Source organism: Chiloscyllium plagiosum, unplaced genomic scaffold, assembly GCF_037043375.1.
Source record: "Chiloscyllium plagiosum isolate Xiang-an unplaced genomic scaffold, Cpla_swu_hap1 HiC_scaffold_14, whole genome shotgun sequence".
NCBI lineage: Eukaryota > Metazoa > Chordata > Chondrichthyes > Orectolobiformes > Hemiscylliidae > Chiloscyllium > Chiloscyllium plagiosum.
In genome coordinates, this window is record NW_028270152.1 from 19,438,407 (window position 1) to 19,456,944 (window position 18,538).

Here is an 18,538-nt window from a genome sequence, read left to right on the forward strand (position 1 = left end):
AATTCGAGGACGATATGCCATCAGTTGTTATTTAGCCTGTTTTTCTGTTCCTAAAATAGCTGTTGCAGGCAGATCAGGGTGATAATGGAAAATCAGATTAACTGATGGTGCTTAGTTTAGGATTGTCCCTGTCCTAATTTGGGCGCTGATTAAGGCCAATCACAGATCGGCAGAACGGAAGGCCAAAGGAAGATTCAGTTGCAGTTGGCGTTGAGTTGATGAGTTTGCACAAGTATTGAGGATTGGGCTGGAATTAGTAAATGGGATTACAGTGCTCTGCTCAGGGATCAATGTGCCTTTGGAAATGTCAACATTCTGCAATGTTAGCCCTTTAAGCAGAGAAAACAAGGGATTTTCTTCATTTTTGCTTCAGGCAAAATAAGCCACATTTGCACAGGTCAAGGATTAGCCATGCTTTATTGGGAAATGTCTTCCACAATACAACCTCTGACATCCCCTAACAAGAACTTAGCTGCCTGCTGGGCACAGGCGTGTGAGAGGAAGCTGTTACAAATAAATGCAGGTCGTTCTGCTGTAACATGCGTTTCCTTAACGTGAATTCACTGCAATGAGATTGACGAACTGGGGACATTGTTTTTAAAGCACAAACTTTTAAAACGCGTGTTGGCTGTTACAGCGCCAACACTTTAAGCACTATTTCTTAAGGGGCAATTTTTCTATAACGCAAGGATGCACAAGAATGCAACCATCATGTTACAGAAGAACTACCTGTATCCATTTTACCTCACACTGGCTATGCAGCTTAACATCCAACGATGATGCTTCCAGAAAAGGTTCCCACACCGACCGAACACAAGAGACAGCGAAGAAAGGGAAGGGCAAATGGAAAGTTTCCTGGAATAGGGCAGTCAATATATGGAGCAGCCTCACCCTCAATAATAACAGAGCTCTGATCCTGTGAGTTTGGGCAAGGGATCTATCACAATCAATGTTTCACAAAGGTGTTCCTCTTCAGGAAGTAACCAGGAGCAAATTAAGATGAGCTGTAGAAAAACATTACAAAAAAATTAAATCAACTCTTCAATTTTTTTTGGAATAGGAACAAAGTCAATTCTGAATTCCGGTTAAAATGTACAGTTAGTTCCTCCGGAATATATGTGGGCAGAAATTAAAATATCATTCTTACGATGTTAATTGAAAGGAAATTATTCATTCTAACCAGTTGTAGCTGTCCCCTTTTAAGGACTAGTCGAGGGTCCTTGGAGACCCCCAGGTTATTAATAAAGTGTTTCTCTATTGGTCTGTTACTGAATTATGTAGGACATAAATGTTGATCAAAATGTAAAGAGAAGTGAAGAGAGGTATAATAATTGATTTCACATTACCTCCACCTATGCTGTCAGTTTTGGACACTCGCTTACAGATCTGTTTCATTGTTCACTCACATGATATGGCTTGGCTAATATTTCGTAGAATCATAGTTTTCCTACAGTGTGGAAACAGACCATTCGGTCCATCAAATCCATCCCATCTCTCTGAAGAGCATCCCACTCAGATCCACCTCCTTACCCTGCCCCACAATTCCAATGGCTCATCCACATAGCCGGCACATCTTTGGACTGTGTGAGGAAACCCACGTGGACACAGGGATAATGCCCGAGGCTGGAATTGAACCCGGGTACCTGGCACTGTGAGCCACTCTGCCATCTACTGTTAATTGACTGTATGTAGTTGTCCTTGAGAAGGTAGTGGTGAGCTGCCTTCTAGAATCACTGTTAACCATTTAGTTGTGGTTGATACAGCTCAGTTGTTTGCAAGGGCCTTTTCAAGGGCGGTTGGTATTAACCGCATTGCTGTGGGTCTTGAGTCACATGTAGGTCAGACCAGGTAAGGCTGACTCCCTAAAGGGCAACATTGAACCAGATTACAACAATTAACAATGTTTTCACAATCATTTCCACATTAGACTTTAACTTCAGAATTTTGTTGTGGTAGGATTCAAGCTCAGGACCTCAGGACATTTCCTGAATCTCTGGATTAATAGTTGTTGCCATTACTTCCCCATATCTAAACAGATGGAGAAGGTGAGCCTCTAACCCACTGGGATTCCCTCAAATTAACTCAATTCTTGTGTAGAGCTGCAAGTTCTCATGGTGCGACACCTGATAGGATCTGGGTAAGGCAAAACTCTATGGATTTTTGGGAAATACAAAATATTCGCTGCCTTACTGAGCTCAAATAAAAGGGACAGAGAGAACAACATGTGCTTACACTCAGAAAGTTAATCGAGTTTGTTTCAGAACCTAGCTGTAATGCCATTTATATCAGACGATCAGTAACAGTCCAGCAGTGGGAGCCTAAACATTACATCCCTAGCTCTCTCTCTTGACAACATTGATTTTGCAGCATTTTTGAAACAGAATTTCCATTTTTTTGATGAACATTAAACTTGATTATGGCCGAACTATCTAAGTGGAATGATGCTTCCACTGGCACACAGCATCGTGGTCAATCACTTGCAATTCTGGAGTGGATACTTGACCCCAGGAAAACTGGCACTGCAGCAACAGGGCGACAGAGTCAACCATTCAATTTGGGAGCCAGTAGCCCTAAACTTTAAAAAGGGTGTCACAAGTGACAGCACAGTGACTTAGTGGTGAACGCTGCTACTTTACAGCGCCAGGGACTTGGGTTCGATTCCACCCTCGGGTGACTGTCTGTGTGGAGTTTGCACATTCTCCCAGTGTCTGCGTGGGTTTCCTTTGGGTGTTCCAGTTTCCTCCCACAGTGCAAAGATGTGCAGGTTAGGCAGATTGGCCATGCTAAATTGCCCATAGTGTGGGCAAATGTGTAGGCTGTGGATTAGCCGTAGGAAATGAATGCTTGTAGGAATAGGGTGAGGTGGGATGCTCTTTGGAGGGTCAGTGTGGACTTGATGGGCTGAATGGCCTGCTTCCACACTGTCAGGATACTATGAAATGTGGGAACACCAGAGTGACATGCTCCCTTCTCTGGAGAGACTTGAGTCACAAATGGTTCACTAACTGGATTATTTTACAATAATCTGGAAAACCAGCTTGTTAACCATGGTTTAGTTGAGTAAACCTCTGTCTCCAAGTCCAGATGGTTGTGGTTTCAACTCCTGCTCCACAAACTTGAGCACAACATTGTGACCTAGTTGAGGGAGTGCTGCACAGCTGGAGTTGGGTCAGGAATTAAAGTGGATTCTGCCTGTCACCACATGCACAAACACACTCACTTTCCAGGCAAAGACTTTCTTTTCAATCAGTTTTAATTCTCTGCTAGTAACTTGGCCCCAGAATGTTATTTTAAAGTGACAGTGGGAAATGTGGAGGGTGGTGGAGAAAGAGAGAGAGAGAGTGGGAGAGAGAGAGGGAGAGAGAGGGAGAGAGAGCAGAGTTCCAATTTAGAATAATCAGCATTGAGTAAAACTTCTTCCAGTGAAGCCTTGTCACTTCTATGATGGTATATCATTATTTCAAGAGACACAGTGGCCAACTCAGCTGGCTGAAGAGTATCACTGGCTGGCAGATGGATGGGATGATTAAAGGAGAAGGTTTGGATCCAGTGACAGTGACAGGCAGATTAACCCTAACCCACTCCCCCCTCAGACAGAGCAATGCTTCAGGCTAACCTTGAGAAACACCAGCCTCCTTCACCTCCCAGGCTTCCTTTGAGCCAAAGATTGGCGTAAGGTGGACAAGAGAGACACGGGACATTTCGGTTTCATGATTTTACCCAGCTGTCATCGGGATGCTCAAAGAGTAAGAGATAGAGCTGGGCATTAACAGACAATGTTCCGACACTCCCTGCCTTCCCCCCACCTCACCTCGTTGCATTTAAACACACCAGCAATTTTCAATGTCCCTTTAATTAAAGGGGCGTAAGCCTGCATTTTGGTGAGACAATGGCCAATATGCTGCAGATCGCAGCTGGTAATTAGCCAGCAGCAATGGTTGCTGTGCCAAAGGCTGGATCAGGGGAAATGGGAAAACAAAAACAAAAGAGTAATAAACAGATGGATATTCATCAGATTCCATCCCATGCACCTTTCAGTGGGGGTTGGCGGGTGTGCAGGGATAGAGGAATTGCAAGATTCTACCTGAATAACCGTCAACGATGCTTGATATGTGCAACTTGAACTTTGGAAAAGATGCACTCAAATGGTGAGCAGCAGGCTGAGTTGGTAAAAACCCAGCACTTCTGCCTTGCAGTATCAGTTACCAGAGCAACAAGAACACTTCAAAACGTGTCAGAATACAATTACTGGGAGTCAGACAAGCATCAATTTTTAATGTACTTCAAACCGTTCAGCAAGAAAACCATATAGAGACAGAGAAACTAGCAGGAGGAGGCCATTCAGCCCTTAGAACCATTCTATATGACCATCCAACTCAGTACCCTGTTCCTGCTTTCACTCCTTTGACCCCTTTAACCTTCAACACAATAAGAATTCCACTGACTCACCACTCTGGATGAAGACATTTCTCCCCATTAACAGTGCTAAATGGCCTACCCTGTATCCTGTTCCTGTGATCCCTGATTATTGATCTCCCCCCCCCCCCCCGTTATTTGGAATATCCTTTTGAATCTGCACTGGTTAAAGGTAACCAACTATTCTAATCCCAATATCCAGTTTTTGGCCATCACCTTGTATGTCTTGGCATTGCAAGTGTACAGTCGCGAGTGCGTTGCTGGAAAAACACAGCAGGTTGGGCAGCATCCGAGAAGCAGGAAGATTGACATTTCAGGCAAAAGCCCTTCGTCAGGAATGAGGCTGGGAGCCTCGGGGGTGGGAGGGGGCGGGGCTAGGGAGAAGGTAGCTGAGAGTGCAATAGGTAGATAGAGGCAGGGGTAAAGGTGGTTCATGAGGGTGGGGCTGAGCTGGAAGGTTGGAACAGGGGTAGGATAGGGGGAGGGGAAATGAGGAAACTGGTGAAACCCACATTGATGCCATGGGGTTGGAGGGACCCGAGGTGGATGATGAGGTGTTCATCCTCCAGGCGTCAGTGGTAAGGAAGTGACGGTGGAGGAGGCCCAGGACCTGCATATCCTCAGCAGAGTGGGAGGGGGAGTTGAAATGTTCGGCCACAGGGCGATAGGGTTAATTGGTGCAGGTGTCCTGGAGATGTTCCCTAAAGCGCTCAGCTAAGTGTACTTCTTAAATGTTGTACGGGTTCCAGACTAGCATTACAGGCAGTGAGTTCCAAATTCCCACCATCCTCTGGATGAAAAAAATTCCCCTTTACCTTAAATCTATGCCCTCATCCCCCCTCATCATTGATCCAAGGGGAGAGAGGAAGGATTGAAGAAAATTCGTGAAGAAACAAGACAATGCCAATGTTCCCATGAAAGCTCTGGTGGTAATGAGGGAATATCCTTACTCTAACCAGATGTTGTTACACCACTAAGTGGATGAATTTTACCACAATATCGACCCTGAGTTTGAAACATGTACAATGAATGCAGACCTGATGCTTGTGCACCCAAATGCTTGTGAACACGCTCAATTTTTACTGAACCAAGGCAGGAGGGAGGTAATAATTTGTGCAATGACTACATTCTACCACAAGGGGACTTCAAAATGCTTTATTGAAACAAAGTGGTGCATATGCTAAACACATCAGTGAAACCACCGCAACAGTTTTGTGTTCCTCGCAGTCTTTATCAGGATTTGGTTGCTGCATATGTAGTGTCTGGGTTATTGGCTTTACACCTGGTTTACAATGCAGAGGGAAACCATCACTGTGGGTTCAATTCCCGCACTGACTGAGGTCACCATGAAGATCCTGCATTCTTAACCTCTTCCCCTGGCCTGACGCTTGGCGACCCTCAGGTTAAACCACCATTACCCATCTCTCTATAATGAGAGAGCAATTCTATGGTGATGTTTCCTTGTAGCGCAAACCAGGGCTCCAAGGATTAAAAAAACACCAGCAAACCAGCCCACTCTTGTGCGTCTCCTGGCAACCAGTCATAGGATGTTGTTGGCTAAAAGCTTGGCTTCAGTCACCTGCCTGCCCTCTCCACCAGAAAACATTCTCAACACTGGGACAATTAGTGAAGCAATGGTGGCAAAAAACCTTCCTGGGAAACACTATTTTCAGAGCGCTGGCTGCTGCATTGAGAGATTCACCTTTCACTTCCCTTGGAAACACCATCAGATGCAAGCACCAATATTATGGCAAATTATCCCTTCAGTGCTATAGTTTCTGTCAGACATTTCTTCCAAACACCCCCATGTTCATGTGATATAACAATTTATATTTCAAAACATAAACCATTAGAAAGAAGTAAGATTTTTTTAAGAAGGAAACGTACTGTACTTTCTGTGGTCCAGCAGCTCGTCGTCTCACTGGTAACAAATAATGCATACAATTAAAAGACACTTCAGGTTTATGTGAAACAGAAAGAGTCGTTTGTTGGAGGCCAATAACCATTCTTGCATATGCTATTCCAGTTGAAAGGGTGAGCACCTCAGCTATTCTTGGGTGCCACCTCAATGGGGTGCCATGGTTGTGTGGTGAGTTGGCTGTGATGTGCCAAGCTGCCCAATCTGCTTGGGGACTTCAGGTGATGTTCTAATGTAACTCCGAGATTCCCAGGGCCAATGAAGTGGAGAGACTGCACTGATCGGGTCACAACATTTCACAAAGTACAAAGTTAAAAATCACACAACACCAGGTTATAGTCCAACAGGTTTAATTGGAAGCACACTAGCTTTCGGAGCGACGCTTCTTCATCAGGTGAAGGAGCGTCGCTCCGAAAGCTAGTGTGCTTCCAATTAAACCTGTTGGACTATAACCTGGTGTTGTGTGATTTTTAACTTTGTACACCCCAGTCCAACACCGGCATCTCCGAATCATTTCACAAAGTAGTTCTGAATTGTGGAGCTCTGAGACAGGGAAGCCAGATCTGATTGTGAATGTGAGCTCTTTAAACCAGATGTACAGACAATACCCCCATCAGTCTGATAAAGACTGTGAGGAACACAAAACTGTTGTGGTGGTTTCACTGATGTGTTTAGAGTATGCACCACTTTGTTTTGATAAAGCATTTTGAAGTCCCCTTGTGGTAGAATGTAGTCATTGCACAAATCATGACCTTCCTCCTGCCTTTGTTCAGTAAAAACTGGTTGTGCAATATCGAAATCAACTACTGAATAGGTAAAAGCTGCAAGTATATGGGGAAAGGCTTATGGAAGGGGACTAGCTAAACTGCTCTTAAGCAGAAGGGATGGCATGGTAGCTTTGGGGTTAGCACTGGACAGAAGTGAGGACTGCAGTTGCTGGAGAATCAAGATTTTTTTCTTTTTTCTTTTTTTCCTTTTTTTCTTTTTTTTAAACCCCCACACTACCGCCTAACTGTGGTAGTGCTTATTTTTCCCCCAGCACCCATGGTGTGTGTGTACAGGTGTAAGTCTCCTGTTTATTTTTTTTTTCTTTGGAGAATCAAGATTAGAGTGATGCTGGAAAAGCACAGCAGGTCAGGCAGCATCCAAGGAGCAGAAAAATCGATGTTTCGGGCAAAAGCCCTTCATCAGGAAATGGTGGTTAGCATTGCTGCCTCACAATGTCAAGGTTAAATTCCACCCTCGGGTGACTGTCTGTGTGGAGTTTGTACATTATCCCTGGGTTTCCTCCTTTGGTCCCAAGGTGTGCAGGTTGGGTAGATTGGCTGTGGTAAATTGCCCTTAGTGTGCAGGATATGTGCATTAGTCACGGGAAATTCAGGGTGATGGGAATTGAGTGGTATGCTCTTTTAAGGGTCAGTGTGACTCCATGGGCCAAATGGCCTGCTTTCACACTGCAGGGATATAATGAAAGCTGATAGAGACTTGACAGGTTAGTTATTCTGTAATGATGTGATGATTCCAATTTGCCTACATTTAATCAATTGCTTTATGGGTGCATAATCATTAAGAATCTTACATCTAGTCTACCACAGGCTTATGTATCTTTAATTAATTCTATCACTATTTCATTGTCATGAGAAAAAGCTCTTTATTTCCTTGCTAATCACACCTCCTCCCTTCCAGGTGCTGGAGAATCTGGCAAGAGCACCATTGTCAAGCAGATGAAGTAAGTCACCTTCTATTCCTTTTGGAAGAATTTGATTCTTAAATTGGTACTGGCCTGAAGGCTACACTTAGCGTGGCAGTGCCCAGTGCCCGATTGTCAGTCACAATACAAATGCTGGTGCCACTGGGCAATGCACAGGAAGAAACTGAGCACTTTGACTTTCCAATTCAGATTTAGCCAGATCTTCAAATATACAGTTTGCATTAAATGTCACTGTTTCGTTACCTTGGTCATCTTCCCTCCATTTTGGACTTCCTCTCTCTGTCTTTGCGACTTGAATGTTGCGGGGATTCATTGAACCAGGGCATCACCATTGCATCAGTATCTGAGGGCCAATGTGAGTGGGTTTGAATGTTCACTGTCCAATTTTAGATGGCAAGCGCATTCCTGCAGGAGGCGCTCCAACCCTCAGAGATGGGTATGAGGTTCATCAACTGATTCCCAGAATGAAACGTATTTTATTAAATTGAGCAGGGTGGGCCTGTATCGATTGGAGTTTAGAAGAATGGGAAGTGATTTTAATGAAACATATTCTCTGAATTTGTTTCAGCCTGAGTTGGAGAGATCTTTGACTGACAAGGGAGTCAAGGGAACGGACAGGAAAGGATTTGAGGCCACACTCGGGTCAGCTCTGATTGAATTGGATGGAAGAGCTAACTTAAGGAATTCAGTAGCTTATGCAGTTCCTAGCGTCCTTGAGAGCCCCAGCCAAACTGGGAGCTGCTCATAGGAAGGAGATAGAGAGGCTGCCTCAAGATTAATAGGTCCTCCAAAGTCCTTTTAATGGAAATGAAATTTATACTGAGCAGAGTGCCAGGTTGATAACTTGGAGGGATTCCCCTCCACAGTATTGTCTGCAGCTTCAATCGTCTAACAGGGTGGGGTATACAAGAAACCCTTACCTCAGGAGGTTGCTATCACAAGGCTGTAGCTATGCCCATTCTGAGATATGGCCGCTTCTATTGGGTGGGGAGGGGCAGGGGGCTGACTTCTAGTTGGCACTGCCAAGTGCCCTAAAATGTCTTTATTATTGAGGCGTTCCTTCACAAACCTTGTGTAGAAAGAGATTTTAGTCAATAATGTGGTTCCCTCCTCCTTATTTGAAGGCATGTACATTTCTCCCATGGAAGTCCGGTGGCGCAGTGGGTAGTGCCCTTGCCTCTGAGACTGAAGCTCTGGGTTTGAGTTCCAGTCTAGGGCTTAATGGCCAAGGAAGGTGTATTCATATCATGGCCAAACCTGCAAGTTGTGCCAACTTGTACCGAAGGCAGATAGAAAGATTCCTGGCCAGCCATGGATGGGAAAAGTGTTTGAGTGTCCCCCATTGTTATCCATAGCTCCGGACTGCAATATTCATGTAAAAGTAAACTGTTCTGTAACATATCGTCACTGCATTGCTCGCAGGGCTTTGTCTCCTTGAAGTTAATCCTTTGCCTCTGTTCTTTATTGGATTCTCTCAGATACACTATAGAGCGTTGGAATCAATTGCTCTCCATTAATGTAAAATGGTTCAGCACAGAAGGAGGCCATACAGATCAATTTGCCTGTACCATATTACAAAATAAAAATTTCATTTATCAAACTAATTCCATTTAACATGTGGTTATTGGAATGAAAAATGCTGAGTATACATTAACACAGATTTAATCTGAACAGGTATTCCTTGTAGCAAAAGTCTTCCAGTGAGGCAAATGGTGGTATAGTGGCAATATTGTTGGTCCAGTAACCCAGAGGATTGAAACTTATTCACTGTGATGACAAAACTACCAGACTGTCATAAAAACCCACAAATAGCCATCAGGAGAGGAAATTTGCCATTCCTACCTCTTCCGGGCTAAATGTGACTGCAGACCCACAGGAATGACATTGACTTGTGAGTGTCCTCTGAGATGGCTGAGCAAGCCATGAATGTATTAAATAAAACACAGGAATTAGTTATTTGGGTTTTTAATAGCAATAATTTGGCATTGACACTTCGATCCAGATGAATATTGTTTTGATTTGAATCAGTTAAGCCTTGGTGAAGCAGTAAGACATATTGAATGCACAATAATTCCTAAGTGGATTATGCACAAAACAGAAGGGCATTTTAAGATGTTGTGTGCTCGTTGTTTGACAGAATTATTCATCAAGATGGTTACTCCCGTGAGGAATGTCTTGAGTTCATCAGCATCATCTACAGTAACACCTTGCAATCTATGATGGCTATTGTCAAGGCAATGACCACACTGAACATCGGCTATGGAGACAGTGCCAGGCAGGTCAGTGCAACCAGAAAACAAGTTACACCAGAACCACATGCTGTACGATGACCAGCACTATCACAGAATATCACCGATTCCAGACCACATGGGTACTTTAAGACAGTTACATGACATTAGGCATGCGATGTTCCAGTGGAAAGTTTGCCTTTAGTAATTGTGTAATTGACATCTTAGTCAATCAGATGTATGTGTATGATGTACAGTAACATTAATAAGCACTGAGTCCAGATTGTGTGTGTAGGCCTGTGATAGTGTAGCCTTTTAAATAATTAGTGTTGTACATAAATTTCAAGACATCTGACTCAACAAGAGCCTAATGCTCTGTGGTATTTATTAGGAGGACTAATGTGCAGAAAACTACAAACAGCATCAGAATCATTGAATAGCTACAACAGAGAAACAGCTGATTCAACCCATCATGCTCATGTCAACTCTCTACAAGAGTAACTCAGTAGCTCCCTCAGGGACTTGCAACCCTGCAAATATTTTCTCCTCGGATAATTATCTAGTTCCCTTTTAAAGGCCATGATGAATCTGTCTCATGACATTGTCAGACAAAGCATTCCAGATCCAAATCACAACTTCTTAGTCCTTTTGCTGCACACTTTCCATCGATGACCATTGATTCTTCACCCTTCCAACACAGCACAATGGACGAGGGGGGAAGGGAAGAGAAAAAAGGTTTCCTCATCTGTGTTTTAAATGGGTGCCCTCTTACTTTTAAACTATGCCCCCCCCCCCACCCCCAAGTTCTTTAGTTGGTTCTACTTTCCTGCCTTTGGTGGTCACGGACTGATCTTGTGGAAGAAACCTTTAACTAATTCCTATAACTCTTACTCTCCTTCAGGATGATTCTCGCAAACTGATGCATCTAGCCGATACCATCGACGAAGGCACGATGCCAAAAGAGCTGTATGAAATTATCAGCCGTCTGTGGAAAGATTCTGGCATCCAGGCCTGCTTCGAGCGGGCCTCAGAGTACCAGCTCAACGACTCTGCTGGCTAGTGAGTGACTCCTTCTGTATTCTGTCAGCTCCCTGAGAGGGTCTGGGTTAGTCCAAACAGTGGCTAGAGGAAGATGCAGCTAGTTTTGCAATTTAACATGACTCAAAGCCACCCCAAATACAAAACCGCAGATGAGTTAGTTGTGAATCGCCGCAGGCAAAAGGCCTCCTCTGTGATTACTGACAGAACACCACACAAAGTTGATTTTGTGTGAAGGCTCGGCTAATTTTCAGCCTGCTTAGACACTCTTCTGCCAACAGGGGTTGCAGCTGGGCTCTGTAAAAATGCTTGCCTTATCCTTTACAGCGCAATGGCATCATCTACTGGCAACAAAGTGATACTACAGGAGCAACCCACCTTCCTCCATCATTCATTCAGGGGATCTCTCCCATAAGTCATTGATTATTTCAAGTCCAAAAAACACAGAAAATAGGAGCTGGAGCAGTTCATTAGGGCCTTTAAACTTGCTCTGCCATTCAATATGATCAGGACTCCTCATCCAATTCAGTAACCAGATGAGCTTTAACAATCCTTATTAAAATATCCAAGATTTAACCATTATTTTTCCCTGTTGCCATGGTGAGATCTGAACTCCCATCCTCTGCATTAGTCATGGTCTCTGGATTTCTCAGCCACTTTGTTTTTCCTTCATTCATTCACTCACTCACAGAATGAGGGTGTCAGTGGCTAGACAGCATTTATTGCCCATCCCTAAGTGCCCAGAGGGCAGTTAAGAGTCAACCACATTGCTGCAGGTCTGCAGTCATATGTAGGCCAGACTGGGTAAGGATGGCAGTTTCCTTCCCTAAAGGGCATTAGTGAACCAGATGGGGTTTTTTTTCTAATCATTGACAATGGATTCATGGTCATCATTGGCCTCTTAACTGCAGATATTTAATTAATTCAAATTCCACCAATGTGCCCTGGCAGAATTTGAATCTAAATCCTCGGAACATTATCTGGATCAACAGTCCAGTGATAATACCACAAGGCCATCACCTCTCCTTATCACTGAATTTTTTTTATTTCAAAACTATACTTTATTCATAAAATACTTTGATGATCTGTACAATTGGACATGCCATACATATGTAAACATTCCATTTCTTTGCGTACCGAAACAGAGTAATCATTCCTATTTACAGGTCTGTACGATTACATTTTTAGCTGAGGCGTCAGCAGAGCCCAAATGACTGCGCGGGCCCCCTGTTCTTCTTTAGGCAGGCAGATGTTGCACGGTGGTCTTTCCCCACCGCGCCTTGGCGGCAGCTGCCTCAAGTTTCAGTGCGTCCCTCAACACGTAGTCCTGGACCTTGGAATGTGCCAGTCTGCAACACTCAGTCAGGGTCAACTCCTTCAGCTGGAAGATCAACAGGTTTCGGACCGCCCAGAGAGTGTCCTTCACCGAGTTGGTGATCCTCCAGGTGCAGTTGATGTTCGTCTCAGTGTGCGTCCCGGGGAACAGGCCGTAGAGCACGGAGTCCCGCATCACGGAGCTGCCCAGGACGCACCTCGACAAACACCACTGCATTCCTCTCCAGACTCCTTCTGCGTAGGCACATTCCAGAAGGAGGTGTGTGACAGTCTCGTCCCCTCCGCAGCCGTTTCGAGGGCAGCGTGCGGTGCGACAGAGAGTCTGGGGCGTGCATAAAGGATCTCACAGGCAGAGCCCTTCTCACCACCAGCCAAGCCATGTCTGGGTGCTTATTGGAAAGTTCTGGCGATGAGGCATTCTGCCAAATGACTCTGACAGTCTGCTCAGGGAACTACTCGATAGGATCCGCACTCTCCTTTTCCCGAAGGGTCTCAAGGACACCATGTGCTGACCACTTCCTGATGGACTTGTGGTCAAAGATGTTTTTCTTCATAAATTTCTCCACGAAGGACAGGTGATACGGAATGGTCCAACTACTCGGAGCGTTCCGCGGCAGCGAGGCCAGGCCCATCCTTCGCAACACCGGGGACAGGTAGAACCTCAATACATAGTGACACTTGATGTTTGCGTACCGGGACTCCACACACAGCTTGATACAGCCACACTCAAAGGTGGCCATCAGGGTGAGGGTTGCATTGGGTGTGTTTTTTCCCCCATTGCACCGGTCTTTGTACATTGTGTCTCTTCGGACCCGGTGCATCTTTGATCTCCACATGAAGTGGAAGATGGCCCGGGTGACTGCGGCAGCACAGATTCTGGGAATAGGCCAGACCTGTGCCACATTTAACACTGACAGTGCCTCACACCTGATGACCAGGTTTTTCCCAACAATGGAGAGTGACCGTTACTCCCACCTGCCTAGTTTCTGTCTTATCTTCCTGATCCGCTCCTCCCAGGTCTTGGCACACGCCTCAGCCTCTCCCAGAACCAAATATCCAGCACCTTCAGGTGGTCGGTCCTGACAGTGAAGGGGATCGAGGATTGGTCAGCCCAGTTCCCGAAGAGCATGGCCTCGCTCTTGCCTCGGTTTACCTTGGCCCCCGAAGCCCGCTCAAACTGGTCACAGATGCACATGAGTCTGTGCACAGACAGCGGATCCGAGCAGAAAACGGCGACGTCATCCAGGTACAGGGAGGCCTTAATCTGCAGGCCCCCACTGCCAGGAATAGTCACCCCTCTCAGGCTCACATCCTTCCTGATGGATTCGGCAAATGGCTCTATGCAGCACACAAACAAGGCAGGAGAGAGAGGGCAGCCCTGCCTGACTCCAGATCTTACAGGGAAGCTATCTGATTCCCACCCATTGATTGAGACTGCACTGACAATGTTGGTGTAGAGCAGTCTGATCCAATTACCGATTCCCTCCCCAAAGCCCATTTTGGAGAAGCCATCCCTCACATATGTACGCGATATCCTGTCAAAGGCTTTCTCCTGGTCCAGGCTGATGAAGCAGGTGTCCACCCCCCTGTCCTGCACGTAGGCAATCGTATCTCTGAGGAGTGTAAGAAGACCTCCGTGATAGAGGACAGGAACGACTGGGAGGCTGCGCTGTTGGTTGGCTTCGAGTCATACAGACTGGCATAGAAGGATTTGCTGATCCTCATGATGTCAGCCTGAGATCTTCTTCCATCAGGCTGCTGAGCATGGAGCTCTCTTTGTGCACCTTCTGGAAGAAGAAACGTGAGCACGTCTCGTCCTGCTCCACAGAGCAGACCCTGGACCAGAAGACTATCGTGGAGACCTCCGAGATAAAGAGCGAAGCTTGCTGGCCCTTCACCTCCTGGAGGTCCTCCATGACATCGACCTCCAACGTCTGCAGCAGGAGCAGGTTCTGCATACTTTCCTGGAGCTGGGACAGTTTTCCCCTCCTCTCTCTCGCCTCCTGAACACCTTTGAGGATGAAGAACCTCTTGATGTTCCCTTTTACTGTTTCCCACCAGTCCGGTGGAGACTCAAAGAGGGGTTTCACGGTTCTCCAACCTGCGTAATCCCTCTTGAGCTCCTCGATGTTTCCCAGGGTCAACAGCTTAGTGTTCAGTTTCCACGTTCCCTTACCAGCCCGCTGCTCGTCCTGTTGGTGACAGTCGGCCAGCAGGAGGCAGTGGTCAGAGGAGAACACTGGCTTGATGTCGGTGGTTCTGACTGAGAACTGAATTACTATTGCTATAGGTTAGATTGATTGAGAAAAAGTAAGAAATTGTATTTCAACAAGCCTCGTCCACATTCTCGCAATGTCCTAAAATATTTATTTAAATGATAGTGACTGTGGTTTGCATCAAGTACAACAATTCAAATTGCACCGACTGACGTGTCACTCACAGCAATGGTGGTAAATGACCAAATGATCTGTTGAGATGTTATTTCTCATGTCGCTAAGGAGGCTCCCTAATCGTCAATCTTCAACCAAACGAATAGACAGCTCCTGGTCAACTAGTTCAATGGACAGTCCTCACTGAGGCAAAGTGTTAGCACTCAGTACTGAGGGGGAGTGTTAGCACTCAGTACTGAGGGGGAGTGTTAGCACTCAGTACTGAGGGGGAGTGTTAGCACTCAGTACTGAGGGGAGTGTTAGCACTCAGTACTGAGGGGGAGTGTTAGCACTCAGAACTGAGGGGAGGTGTTAGCGCTCAGTACTGAGGGGAGTGTTAGCACTCAGTACTGAGGGGGAGTGTTAGCACTCAGTACTGAGGGGGAGTGTTAGCACTCAGTACTGAGGGGAGGTGTTAGCACTCAGAACTGAGGGGGAGTGTTAGCACTCAGTACTGAGGGGAGGTGTTAGCACTCAGTACTGAGGGGGAGTGTTAGCACTCAGTACTGAGGGGGAGTGTTAGCACTCAGTACTGAGGGGGAGTGTTAGCACTCAGTACTGAGGGGGAGTGTTAGCACTCAGTACTGAGGGGGAGTTTTAGCACTCAGTACTAAGGGGAGTGTTAGCACTCAGTACTGAGGGGGAGTGTTAGCACTCAGTACTGAGGGGAGGTGTTAGCGCTCAGTACTGAGGGGAGTGTTAGCACTCAGTACTGAGGGGGAGTGTTAGCACTCAGTACTGAGGGGGAGTGTTAGCACTCAGTACTGAGGGGGAGTGTTAGCACTCAGTACTGAGGGGGAGTGTTAGCACTCAGAACTGAGAGGGAGTGTTAGCATGGTAGAGATGCACAGTTTTACAACTACAGCTTTTGTCATGGGAGCTTGAATGCTGAGCCAAGCAAACACTCATGAAGTAAGACTGAGGCATTTAGGATTTTTTTTTAAAATGGGCTTCTGACCAACCTTATTAAAGAGCAAATGGAATTACTAGGATGCCTTGTCCTGGCTTCCATTTTGATTTCTTCTTCCACCTACCTTTGTGTCCATTATCCTTTCTTTTCTGATTGACTGACTGTTGATGATTAATCTGAATTTCTGGTTGCTGACTTTGATTCTGTCTGATTGCCTCAGCTACCTCAATGACCTGGACCGGCTTGTCCAGCCAGGCTACCTCCCCACTGAGCAGGATGTCCTGCGTTCAAGAGTGAAAACCACTGGTATCATTGAGACTCAATTCGGATTTAAAGATCTCAACTTCAGGTACTGATTAAGTTGCTTAACATTTTATAATCTGTGCACATAGCCCAAGTAGCAAGTTCAACCATTAACAGCTACTAGGCGAAAGTGAGGACTGCAGATGCTGGAGATCAGAGTCAAGATTAGAGTGATGCTGGAAAAGCACCAAAGGTCAGGCAGCATCCAAGGAACAGGAAAATTGACATTTCGAGCAAAAGCCCTTCATCAGGAATGAAGGGCTAACAGCTACTGTTTGTCAATCAGCTCCACCTATTGGACATTGAAACTGGAGCAGCTTGTTTGTATGGGTGTGCTCCCAGCAGAGCAACTTACTTTTCAGCTATTAACATCTACTCTTCATCTATATCGCTCCTCTACAACTATTAAATCTCCCTTTGGATTTTTTTATCTGGGGCCTGTCCCACTTCCTCCTACACCTTCCTTACACCATAAATCCTTCCCGCTTTCAAGCCTCCTTCACTTCTGAGGAAGATTCATATTGGACTCGCACAGATGCAGCCAGACCTGCTGAGTTTCTCCAGCATGTTCTGTTTTCATTTAACATTTCCAACATCTACAGCGTTTTATTGCTATTTTAGCCAGGTTCATGCTGTCAGTTTCTTGTCACAAAGGCAAATGTTTAAAAACTGATTTTTAAAAAAATTCATTTGTGGGACTTGGGCGTCGCTGGCTGGGCCAGCGTTGATAGCCCATCCCCATTTGCCCTTGAGAAGGTGGTGGTGAGCTGCCTTCTTGAATCGCTGCAGTCCACCTGCTGTGGGTAGTGGCTTGCTAGGCCATTTCAGCAGGCAGTTCAGAGTCAACCACGTTGTTGTGGCTCTGGAGTCACATGCAGGCCAGACCAGGAAAAGATGGCAGATTTCCTTCCCTAAAGAACATTAGTGAACCAGATGCGGTTTTTATTCCCAACAATTGACAAATAAACCAATTCTTAATTCCAGATATTTTTAATTGAATTCAAATTCCACCATCTGCCACATCGGGATTTGAAACCTAGGTCCTCAGAACATTATTCTGTGTTTCTGCATTAATAGTCGAGTAATAATACCGCTAGGCCATCACCTCCCATGTCACCACTCCTCTCTGAGTGTGAATCCATGGCAGCTAACAAGGGCACACACTAAAAATAAAAAATTGCTCAGTTCCTACAGGGCACTCAATCTCTGGTAGGACAACTTGTAAACTTTATGTAAAGCCAACACGCTTAGAGGCATAGAGTCATACAGCACGGAAACAGATCCTTAGGTCCAACTAGTCCACGCCAATCATGTTCCCAAACTAACTAGTCCCACTTGCCTATGTTTGGTCCATGTCCTTCCAAACCTTTCTTATTCATGTATTAATCTAAATGTAACTGTACCTGCATCCACCACTTCCTCTGCCTGTTCATTCCACACACGAACCACTCTCTCTGTAAAAAGGTTGCCCCTCATTTCCTTTTTACATTTTTCTCCGCTCACCTAAAACGTATGCCCCTTAGTTTTGAACTCCCCCACTCTAGGAGAACGACCCTTGCTATTCACCTTACCTATATTCCTCACAATTTTATAACCCTCTATAAGGTCACCTGCTACACTCCAGTGAAAGAAACCCCAGCCTATTTGTATAACTCAAAACCTCCATTCCCAGGTAACATCCTGGTAAACCTTTTCTGAATGCTTTCCAATTTAATAATATCCTTCCTATAATTGCATGACGAGAACTGGACATAGTACTCTAGAACAGGCCTCACCAGTGTCCTGTACAATCTTAACATGACCTATAAACTCTTATACTCAAAGGTCTGAGCAATGAATGTAAGCGTGCCAAATGCCTTCTTCACCACCCAGTCTACCTGTGACGTGAATTTCTAAGAATTATGTGCCTGAACCCCAAGGTTTCTCTGTTCTACAACACTACCCAGGGCCCTACTGTTAACTGTATAAATCCTGCCTTTGTTGGTTTTACCAAAATACAATATCTCACATTTACCCAAATCAAACTCCATCTGCCACTCCTCAGCCCATTGACCCAATAGATGGAGATTTCTTTGTAATCTTAGATAACCTGTCCACAATACCATCAATTCTGGTGTCATCTGCATACCTACCTAACCACGCCCCCTATAGTCCTATCCAAATCATTTACGTAAATGACAAACATTTGGACCCAATACCGATTCATTTGGAACACCGCTGGTCACAGGCCACCAATCGGAGAAGCAACCC

The 18,538-nt window shown here is 45.4% G+C and overlaps 1 protein-coding gene across 1 annotated transcript in view; it reads left to right on the plus strand.

Moving 5' to 3' along the window:
* The window catches only part of LOC122558861 (guanine nucleotide-binding protein G(t) subunit alpha-1), a 67,819-nt gene that overhangs the window by 35,182 nt on the left and 14,099 nt on the right, over positions 1-18,538 (plus strand). Inside the window, exons 2-5 of the mRNA XM_043707720.2 lie at positions 8,021-8,063; positions 10,183-10,324; positions 11,175-11,332; positions 16,206-16,334. Coding sequence (XP_043563655.1) covers positions 8,021-8,063; positions 10,183-10,324; positions 11,175-11,332; positions 16,206-16,334 — 472 coding nt within the window. The remainder of the gene's footprint in view (positions 1-8,020; positions 8,064-10,182; positions 10,325-11,174; positions 11,333-16,205; positions 16,335-18,538) is intronic.